Source organism: Acomys minous, assembly GCF_964271855.1.
Source record: "Acomys minous genome assembly, chromosome: 10".
Classification (NCBI taxonomy): domain Eukaryota; kingdom Metazoa; phylum Chordata; class Mammalia; order Rodentia; family Muridae; genus Acomys; species Acomys minous.
Genome location: NC_140491.1, coordinates 95,173,967 through 95,185,340, shown reverse-complemented (window position 1 = coordinate 95,185,340; position 11,374 = coordinate 95,173,967). Strand labels below are relative to the sequence as shown.

Below are 11,374 nucleotides of genomic sequence, written 5' to 3'. Positions count from 1 at the left end.
CCAAACGCTCGCAAAGTGTTCAAGAACACTAAAAATAAGAAATAAGGCTGTACTCTGGAAATCCCAGGTATGGATCTCGCCAGTATTAAATAAAACCTTATTTACTAAAGTTTATTCCAACCTCAGACTCATACCAATGCTGGCAGCAGACAGGCCTGGTGCCAGGACTGCCAGAGAGCACTTTGAAGATGCAGCAGCAGCAGGTAATAACATTAGTCAGAGGTTTATAAAGGCAGAATTCCCAAGGCTCATACTTCCTGTATGTGTGCAGTCAGGGGCACGCCCACATGCTGATGTACTTCCTGTGTGTATGTAATCAGGCGCACATCCCGCCCATGTGCAGTCAGGCATACATCATACCCACCTGCAGCCAAGGGCAGGCAAGCTTGTTTACAGAAGGGGACACACACAGTTTGAACAAGAACAACGCCCAGCATTCCAAGAAATGACCTGTCCCTCGGCAAGTGGGACGTACTGGCTAGATGCATTTTGTTTTATAGTTCTCCTATGCACGGTAATTTTAAACTTTTACACAAAATTTCCGCCATCATAGAGACTGGTTTCTTTCTATAAGGTAGCTTTGCCTTCATCTCAAATGTTGTTTTTGTTAATTTGTGGTTCTGTTTTCTTGAGACAGGGTTTTTCTCTGTTGCCTCCATTGACCTTGCATTAACCATGTGGCTCAGGTTGGGTGAGATTTGCAATCCTCCTGCTTCTGTCTCCAGAATGTCAGAATTAGGAGAATGAGGCATCAAGCCCTGCCGCCAGCCTCCTAATTACTGATGTTTCTGGCTAAGCTAATCAAACTTCCTTTTTTTTTTTTTCTTTTAAATTTCATGGCTCATTTCAGATTAAAATTTCCGGCCTTGTAAGATAATCTTTTAAGGTTTCATTTTACCTGGGTGTGGTGGCACAGGACTTTGTCCCCGTAGAGGGCGGGTGAATCTCTGTGAGCTGGAGGCCAGCCTGGTCTGCACAGTGAGTTCCAGGCTAGGCAGGGTTACATAGGGGTGACCTTCTCACTTCTCAAAGACAAATAAAACAAAAAGATTGTATTTTATTTTGTGCGCATAAGTGCTTTGCCTGCATTTGCGTAATTGCATCACATGCGTCCTGGTGTGTTCGAAGGTCAGAAGAAATGGGACCCTCTGGAATTGGAGATAAGCTTGGTTTGGGACACTATATGGATGTTCTGTGTGGGGATTCAGGAATCTGGTAAGACTGGAAACAGTTTTAGAAAAGGGTGTATGTGACTCCAAAGGTTTTTTAGACTTTCTGGCACAGGTGAGTCATAGTGGCACCTACCTCCAAGTCCTGCATTTTGGGAGGGCAAGGCAAGAGTATCCTGAAGTTCAAGGTCACTTTCAGCTACAAGGCCTGCTAATGGCTGGCTGGAGACATTTGATAGCCTGTCTCGTAATAAAACTAAACACAAATCAAGCAAGCAAGCAAAAATAAATGTTAGAGAAGGCAATGGAGAAGTGTTGCCTGACCTACCGGAGGTTGTCACCCCAGGCAGACAGCACTGAGTCCTACATCCTACAGGGATGAGATGCAGCTTGTCTTTTTTTTTTTTTTTTTTTTTTTAATGCGCAGTGGTGTTTTACGTGCATGTGTGTCTGTGTGAGGGTGCCAGATCTCCTGGAACTGTAGTTACAGATGGTTGGGAGCTGCCATGTGGGTACTGGGAAGTGAACCCAGCTCCCCAAGAGCAGCTAATGCTTTTAACCACTAAGATATCTCTCCAGCCTGGATTGATTGATTTTGGGTTTTGGAGGACAGGGTTTGGCTATACTTGAACTAAGAAGACCAGGCTAGCTTTGAACTCAGCGATCCACCTGCCTCTGCCTCCTGGTTGCTGGGATTAAAGGTGGGTGCCCCCACTACCACCCAGCGGTCCCTACTTCTCTTATCCTAGGCAGATGTTTCAGACCTTGGTTGTGATTCGGGCTTGGTCATCCACTAGGATATTAAGGGTACAGTGTCACTAGGTGGCAGCCAGCATGGTCCACAGTGTGAGTTACAGGCCAGCTCTGGACATCCATTCACTACTCATAAACACTTTGTTTCAGCTCTGCCTATGACCTAGCATTCAGTAGACTGAGGCCAAGGGGCACCTTCTCATGTAGTTGCAACTAGCCCGTCTACTCTGAGAATCCCAGAGCAGCCTGCACTACAGAGTCAGACCTTGTCTCACACAACACGAATATATGGGTGAATATACAAACTAATTACTGAATGAGTTTTTAAAAGGCCTGGGGGATGGCACAGTGGGAAAATGCTCTATTCATGTAGCACCACAGAAAATAAGAAATTAGAAAAATTTAAAAGTGAAGGGCTGGAGAGGTGGCTTAGTAGTTACTGGCTGTCCTGGGGTTCTGCACTGGCTTGCTACCCTCTGGCACCCCAGGTCCTGGGAATCCTGCGCCCTCTTCTGGTCTCCACAAGCACCAGAAGTACACAAAGCAAACAGACATAATTCAGACAGACAGAAAAATGCTTATGAAAGGAAGCACACCTTAAAAAGTATTTGGTAAGTGAAAAGCACTTAATCACAAGATTGTCTCAGTCTGTTGTGCATAAATAAAATACCACTTAGAAATTTAAAATGTGGGTAAGTGGTGGTACACACCTTTAATCCCAGCGTTTGGGTGGCACAGACAGAGTTGGAGGCCAGCGTGGTCTACGGAGCAAGTCCCAGGCTAGCTAAGGTTACACAGAGAAACCCTGTCTCAAAAAACAAAACCAGAAAAGAAAAAAAGAAATCAGGGAGAAACACTGTAAATGCACCTTTTACTTTCTCCTATTTCATAAGCATACAATGAGTAAGTTCCTTTATAGAAAATTGCCAAATCTAGCTTCCAAAACAATGTCCTTTCTTTGTAACCACTGTTTGTGGGCTTTTAAATGGATACTGAACTGTATTGTTTCTTCTGTTTCATAAGCAGGCGCCTCTATTGTAGAAGATAATATAGTTTAGCCTACATGATTTACAGTTTTATTGTGGGCAAAAGTGAAAAAGGGTCTGTCTACAGGTGGTGCTTTAAATTGCAATCTGTAGAGAATTTATGTTTTTATTTCTAATTTTTTAAAATATAGAAGAGATACCACATTAGAGCAAATTGTGTGTGTGTGTGTGTGTGTGTGTGTGTGTGTGTGTGTGTGTGTGTGTGTGAGACTTGCTGGAAGCTGGCTAGCTTTTTATATAAAAGCTAACAATAACTGAAAGTCACTGCTAGAAAGGACAATTTAAAAGTTACTGTTTAAATGTGTTAGGTTTCTTTAAAAAGTAAAATACCCTAAAACTACTCACTTTCCAAGTGTAACACTTTTTATATAAACAGAAGATGTCAACCAACCCCCTCTTCAACACAAGCAAAAACTGAATCCAAGACCATCTCACAAGAAGGGGCAAGAAGCGCCCCTGCTGGACACTGAGGGCCCAGGGTTGGTTCAGGACAAGGTGGGAACGGTGCTCAGTGCCCTCTGACCTGGATGCTTCACTTCTTCCCTGGATAATAAGCGTGTCCTGTCTTTACCAATCAGAGCAGCAACTTCATGTCATCAGGACATGAAGAATAGAGCCATGCACCACTCAGTACTACTTTAGCCCTCCTGGCTCATTCTTCTGTTTTAACCTTGAAATTATGTTGGCTGGAGATGCTTAGGCTTCTAAGCAACATCACAGACAAAATGGTAACACTGGCAGGTTAGCATTATGCTGCAGATTCCAAGTTACCCTTTCCTGGCAGGTGGCGGCTACTGAGGAAGGGAGAATCAAAGTCTGGAAGGTGTTCCCACTAGTAGGTTCCCTTGTTCCAGTGAGAGGTTCACACCTGAGCACATGTTCCTGTTGCCAGGGGATGCAGGAGAGTCACAGGAGGGAATTGGAGGGATGGTCTTATTTCATTGAATGCATGCATGAAGTTCCCAAGAACATGCTTTAAAAAAAAAGAACAAAAAACAAGCAGAACTATGCCAGCAAAGATGGAGGAAAGCACACAGGATCCGTACTCCTAGATGAAGAACTACAGGCAATTACTGGTTCTGAAAGAGGAAGAATCAATCATTTCCAGGGGCAAGCCCCCGTAGGCTATCCAACCCTAAATGCATGTACATACAAGTAATACTTGGCAGGTTGGGGGGGGGGGAGTAGGTGGGGGAGAGAGAGAGAGAGAGAGAGAGAGAGAGAGAGAGAGAGAGAGAGAGAGAGGGTGTGAATTTGAGAGGGCATAGGAGATACAGGAGGAGCTGGACGGAGGACAGGGAGCTGTCTCAACGTTTTTAAATTTAAAACAATACATCAATATAAAATACATAAAGTAAGAATTTTATCATGATACAACAAAAACAATCTCTCATTCTTACACTGCTTTGAAACAGACAGAGGCAGAGGACAAACAGACACTTTCAATGGAAAGATAATGCAAACATGCTGGAAGGACCAGCTGTCCCAAGAACACAGTGCACTGCCAATTCCGGTATGGCGGACAATCTGCCGCCAGAGAGACCACTAGTACACATTGTGTGTCCTCGTGTGCTTTTCCTATCTCAGGCAAAATCACCAACTATGACACCAGAGCACCCACCTTATTTTGAAGTTCAAAGGAAGCACGCTTGCTGGTGTCTTAAAGGTGCCCTCCACTCTTCAGGGTAGAGTGTAACGTTACAAGGAGGCAGGAGGTGTCGCGGGGTCGCTGCCCCCCCCCCCACCAATGAATGGCGACCCACTTGTAGTAATGGTTTTTATTCCATATGGAAAAGTACAGTAGTTGTGCAGAAACAAAACTACGTAACAAAGGAGTAAGACTTTCACAAATATTAAAGAAAACAATAAATAAGCCATAGTAATTAGAGCAGAACTCGAGAAAGGTTACAAAAATGGCCTGGCTTCTTGTACACAGCACACTATACACACAGAACAGACACTGACCGACACTGCAGGGTTCCTGTTCCTACAGAACCCTAACCATGTGCACAGGAACAGCATGGCTACTCATGTTTAAAACATTCTGCAAATATAGAACTTCCTTCTCCCCCGTTCTAGAAAATACATTTCACATCTCAACATATAAAATACTCCCCCCACCTCTCTCAAACCAGCAACTGAACATCTTCCAATAACACCATTTTCATATAAAAATACCTTAATCAAAGGTTCATTGCTGTACCTTTTCTTTACAGATGAATAATACGTCAGCTTGGATTTAAGTAGCACCTCAGAGGTGTCCATGCAGTGAGATAAAGTGCCGTGACGGGTATACTGTTAACATGCCATGATAACGCGTCGCTCGGTGGGGTTACCAGCATGGACGAAGCTTACAAAACATGCAGATAGATGGTGGGGGTTCTGTTGTTTGTCTTTAACTTCTTTTGAGTTACATTTACAAGTCTGAATAAAATTGGGCTAGCTACTTATATATATACAACACGTGTGACTATGAAATAATGCCTGCGTGAGGAAAACAAACCACCACTCAGACCTCAAGGGTCTTGAACACCGTCCCTAGAGGACATCGGAGGCTTGTTTGGGGGACTTCTGTCACTGTCCAGAGAACACTTGGAACCAGTTGGAGCTGATTTGTAGCCATCACTAAGGTTGCTTGTCTTTGTACTCTTGGACCACCAATCAGATTTCTAGATAGCTTGTTCCCGCCCATCAGCAACACCGCAAAGCATAAACATAGTTCCAAAGGGAGGGGGGCTATAAAAATACTCTGCAAAATGACCATAACATGGAAGTGTTTGATCCCCTTTGAGTAACTCACAATGGGAATGGTACTTGTGTGTGCTCATATTTCACTTACAGAAGAAAAACAAAAACAAAAAGCCAAAAAAAAAAAACCCCTGCTGTTCACAGCCAATTTTACATCCAGCTAGAAATCACTCAGGTTGCAATTTTTACACATATGCAAGAACTGGGATTTGACTAAAGGGATCTGTAACTTTAAAATTTCCCCCATCTTTTCCAGAATACACTTCCAGATAGCATGTCAGGAATTAAAATTTTTTACTGATGGAGTTTTTTTCTTCTTCTTCTCTAGTACATGTTGTGCTTTTATATGTAGCAAACCAAATAGTCTCCTAAGAGAATGACATCAGTTGATGTCTTCTTGACAGTCTTAAAACTGACAGATATAAGCCGACAGAGTTTCCAATGCTGTTTAGTATTTCTGCTTGTGGGTGATTTCTAGCTATGTACTATAGTTTGATCTTACATTTTTAATATGTCAATGGCATCAGATCCACCCAAGAGGTGGAAAATATGGCTAAAATGTAATTTCTATTTAAAAAAAAAAAAAGACATTATTTGCTACCACAAGCCAGCAGGCTGACTCCGGATTCTACAGGGCTTGCTTAAGGCTCACACGTTTGACTCTATGAACGATCGCTTTGGTTTCGCTGAAGTCAGGTGGCTCCTGTGGGCTTCCGTACTGACATGAGGCGGCTGCTTAGAGATGCTTTCTGGGTACAGATGAGGAACCCCCTTAGTTATCCTACTGTCTTGACAAAGGGCTGGGATTTGGCACTTACTCTCCTCCGCCTCCTTCACCTGTGCCCCATTGTGGACACCCGTGCCCAGCGGGGAAACGGAACAGGGTTTGCCTTGGCTACAGTAGCCTCCTGGCTTGAGAGTGGGCTTCTCAGAGCTAGACTGCAGGCCAGCTGCAGCGGCTGTGTTTGTCAGGAGCCCCTCTGCCACCGGGCAGTGCCAGGAGCGACTCGGAGGATTGCCCTGCTGCTGGAACCTGGCAGTCTTGTCCATGATGCCCATGAACGGAGTATTGCGGGGCCTGTGTTCAGCAGCGCCACCCTGCGTCTGGTTTGTACCTTTGTCTTTGATTCGAGAGTCTGGTCCTTGGGCCTTGAATCCATCCGAAAAACTACTACTTGAAGTCAAACTGCTGGTTGAACTGGACATCTTTATGCTGCTGGATGGAGAGCCGGAAGAGCCCGAGCTAGTGAGGGAAGCCGGGTGTCGCACGTCACTGCAGCTCGCTGGGCCTCCCTGGCTTGGAGGAGCTACGTCCACCGCCACAGAGGCATGAGCCAGGAGCCTCTCGGCAGCTTTGACTTTGCTCGGTAGAGGATACGCTGTGCTGCTCTCACTGCGCTGCGGCTGGAGGTTCTGGCTGAGGCCTAGGCGATCCCCAAAGTGGCCACAAGCAGTTCCTGCGGGGAAGGGCCCTGCTCCCTCTAAATGCTGGTTTCTGCTCGGGGCAGGGGCTGCAGATACTCTACCAGGCATCGGGCTTTGGGGAGGGTTCTGAGAAGGGACCTGTATTTTTGTGCTACTGTTTCTCATGCTAGATTGGCCGGAACCCAGATGTTGGCTGGTCTTCACTATCTGTGCCTGTTTGGTAGGCTGCATAACCACGCCTGGCTGAGCTACAGTCTCTCTCAGGGACTTGCTGACCCCCGCCCTGCTCTGTGGTGACGCTGGCCTGACTTTGGACTGTAGTCCCTCTTGAAGGTTTCGGATATATGGGGAAGGGACAGGTGGTGGTGGTGGGGGTCTGGGAGTCGGGGAAATGGACTCTTCCTGGGAAGAGCTTTCTTCCTCTTCAGCTTCCTCAATGGGGAAGTGGTCCTTTAAGCTGGAGGCAGGGGCATCTTCTTCGTTATCTGAGTCATTGGGTGGAGCGGGCACGGGGCCCTGCTGTTTCTGCTGCTGGTTCCTCTGGAGTTGCTTGCACTCTTCTTCAACACGGGCCAAAAGCCTCTTGATTTCCTGGTTGGTGGGACAGAGTTTCATGGCCTCCTGCAAGTCAGCCAGAGCTGCCAGGAACTGCCTTCATATGAAAGCACAAGACGCCATTAGAAGCCACATAGGAGCATGCTTTGAATGTAACTGTCCTGAAGCTAGCTATCTCCACAGGGAAAGGAGTGAGGCCCAGGCACTTCCTGACGTGGTTATGGTGACATCCTGGTTAGCCCAGAGCTGCTGGACCAAGCACAGTGCTGCGCTGTAACCCAGGGCTTTTGACAGAACCCTGCTCACATTATCTCCCTTGGCTCTCTCTCATCCTGTCCCCTTCTAACTCAGAGATCAGACTTAACCCTCTTCTGCTCTGTGTCACCGCTAACTTGTCAGTCTCCCTGAAACAAGAACCCGGCAGGTGTTGTGTTGGGGTACAGTATGGTGGGAGAGACACCAGAATGTCAAGAAAATGAATGCTAGCCACTAACTGTAAGCCACGCCCATGGCTCTCGGAAGCGAGCCTCTGGTTTTTATTGAAAGGAATGAGACGTGTCTGAGCAATAGTAACCCTGATGAAGCAAAGCACCCTCAAACTCATCTAGCAGGTCTGACCTCCTGGGCAGAGGTGGGGGTGAGGATGGGGGGGGGGGATGAATGGGGAGGGGGGAGAGGAGGGGGGGAAGAGGGATAGTTACGTGGGTGACCCCAGATAGTACCTGCTGTTCCTTTTCGCTCTTGCCCGGGCATAAAAGGCTTCATAGGATTTGGGTTTCAATTCCAGAGCTTTTGAAGCAAATTCTTCTGCCAAGCCAAAGTCCTGGTGTCAACAGTTAAACACAGTCAGAAGCAGCACTGAGAGAAAGGGCTATCTCCTAGGAGCTCCCACTAAGGGTCACAGAGCACTGCGTCTTGGGGGGTGGGGTGGCCTGGGGGGGGCGAGAGCAGTGCAGCAGCACACAGAAGGGAAAGGTGGCGGGGGGGGGGGGGGGCGCCAGGCCTGAGCAGGCACTTCCACTGGGGGTGGGATCAGGTGGAGGGAGGTAGAGGGAGCTTTAAAACGTCAGTAGGAAGAACTACAAAACATCTGCTAGTAACAAACTACAACTTGACCACAACTGGTTACAAATAGAGTATTTACTAAGCGAACTTAAGGGCCACAAGGCAGGTCGACTATAAGGGACATTTGGGTTGGCCTTTTCTTGAATGTGGGGAGAAAAAGCCCTTGACTGTTGTTAACACAGGCAGCGCCACAGCTGGACTGCGGCAGGGTTGGGGTGTGGGTGTGGGTGTGGGACGGACACTCGGAACAGCCTGCATTTGCTGCCTTCACTGAAGCAAAGGAAATTCATCCTAAGCACATTTTGGGAGGTGGGCAGTGGCTGTGACCTGAGAGCGGTCCCCGAGAGCAGCAGGTTCGCACAGCGCCCGCCCTAGTCAGACTGGCAGCCACAAGACTGGGCCTTCACCTCCTGCTGAAGAACTGGGCACCCGGCTTACATTTGTTTTCCTTCGGCATCGAGACAGATTGAGATAGAGGGAGACTCTCAGGTCATTGAACGGCCTCATGTCCTCTCCGAATCCTTCCCGAGGGAACTTCCTCAGGGCATACTGGTACCTCTGGGCTGCCTCCTTCATCTTCCCTTTCTAGGATTCAAAAAAACCACAAGAAGTTATTCTCCCCAGGGCTCTAAGATGACCCACCATGCTGAAAATCCTCATGTAAAAATCACTGCAGAACAGGAGAGGGGTCGGGATGCGTAGGTGTCTCAGTGAGACCCAGGGCATTGACCATCCTGAACGTAATCAGGCTGCCTGCAGTCCCACGGCTTGGAACAAGAAGGTGTCTGTAAGCTGCTAAAATCACTTACTCTCCATCTTTGTGCATCAAATTATCTTCTCACATATAATTTCAGTGTGTTATTCCAAGAACCACTGAAATATATTTTAATTTCAATGTAACAGAAACCACATGAAAACAAAAATGCTGTAGTTTCTAAGGCAGATAGTGCCTCATGGATCAACCTGAAGCTTGCTGCAGAATAATAATTCTTCTAGAAGCACTGGAGAATTGGTTTTAAAAACCAGAGCCACAGCACATCACTCTCAAGGCTAAAGAAATCCATTTGCTCAGCCAGCCTCGTGGCACAGCAGGAACTGCAGCCTGTTGGAACCAGCTTGATATTTCTGACATAATTACCTAGCGGAATCCATATTAAAACCACTTCAAAGCCATAACTATATACACCCTGAACTCAATTTCCAACCGCCTCCAAGCTGGGTACCCTGCTGGGTCATGCTACATGCCTAGTTATTTGTTACTATGGGGAAAAAAAACAACAACAGCAAAAGAAATAAATGAACAACACAGCAAATAAAGCTGCCTAGTACTGAAAAGGTTTAAAGTAGTAACAATCTTCGGTCCGTCCCCCCCTCCTCCCCTTCCCCGCCACAATAGTCTTAATTCTACCTAATTACAGGTCTGGAAAGAGTAGTAATCTATATAAAGAGTCTACACACCTACTGAGCCCAGGGGTGGTGGCCACCCACAGGTCACAGGCATATATTTACAGTTATGTTGGGGCAGAGCCACACTCCCTTGTCTGTGCGTGACTACCTCTGCCCCAGCAGTGGGCTGACTAGTCTGTACAAGCTGCAGAGGCTGAAGCAACGCTCCTAGCTACCCACCATGGATGGATTGACACTGATAGCTCACTTGGGGGAATTTTAAGGCCAAATTTATGAAGTTGTAGGTCTTTTTCCATTTCTGAGAAAAACTGGAAAAATGAGCTATCTCTTGATTAACTGAGGATATATTTACTGGGCTACAGTAAATAAAAATATCACTAAACACACATAAGACCTCAGAACTTATAGAATCAAGAACTAAAAAGTGAAAGACTTGGGGCAAGGGTGTGGTGGGGCGAGCCACAGAACGGTTATTTTAATTTTTTTGTTTTGTTTTGTTTGTTTGTTTGCTTGCTTTGGTTTGGTTTTTTTGAGACAGAATGTCTCTGTGTAAGAGCCCTGGCTGTCCTGGAACTCTCTTTGTAGACCAGGCTGGCCTTGAACTCACAGAGATCCTCCTGCCTCTGCCTCCTGAGCGCTGAGATTAAAGGCATGCGCCACCACGCCTGGCTTTAATTTTCTTTTTAAGTATCTATTTTGTAAGCGTTTGTATTGTGTGAGCACACACATGCCACAGAACACAACTTACAAGATTCAGTTCTCTCCATCTACCAGTGGGGCCTGGGATTCAGAGTTGAGCTATCAGGCTTAGCAGCCAACAACTCGAGCCATTGCACCATCCTCCCTTAAACATTCTTTTCTTGTGTAAATGCTTCTTGGGTGTCTTTTGCCAAGTGCCTCAAGAGTAGGTCCAGTGCCATGCTTGGAACTCTGAAAGGCAGGAAAGCCAAGGGCCTTCCTGTGGGATGTGCCAGCTGACCTAGCAGTGGCTATCCTTCATGCAGTAGCTTTAGACAGGAAGTCACAGCCACCACCGGGAGTATTAGCACCAATTGTCCTCAAACACAAAGAGGAGCCTGTTTCCATTCAGATGCCACGGCTAGGAGATTAACAGGCTCCTGGGCAAGAGGTCAGCTTGGAAGGTGTTGGAACTGCCCTCCCAGAAGCATGGGTGCAGCACCCAATACCAAACTAAGAGGCAGCCCC

The 11,374-nt window shown here is 46.7% G+C and overlaps 1 protein-coding gene across 7 annotated transcripts in view; it reads right to left on the bottom strand.

The window, feature by feature from the left end:
- Positions 1–4,731: 4,731 nt before the first annotated feature.
- TANC1 (tetratricopeptide repeat, ankyrin repeat and coiled-coil containing 1) overlaps positions 4,732–11,374 on the bottom strand; it is a 227,884-nt gene continuing 221,241 nt past the window's right edge. For all 7 annotated transcript variants that reach the window (XM_084800042.1, XM_084800045.1, XM_084800043.1 and 4 more), the window contains 3 exons: positions 9,200–9,346; positions 8,419–8,519; positions 4,732–7,793 (listed from right to left, as the gene is read on the bottom strand). In XM_084800042.1, coding sequence (XP_084656168.1) covers positions 6,365–7,793; positions 8,419–8,519; positions 9,200–9,346 — 1,677 coding nt within the window. In that variant the 3' untranslated portion in view covers positions 4,732–6,364. The remainder of the gene's footprint in view (positions 7,794–8,418; positions 8,520–9,199; positions 9,347–11,374) is intronic.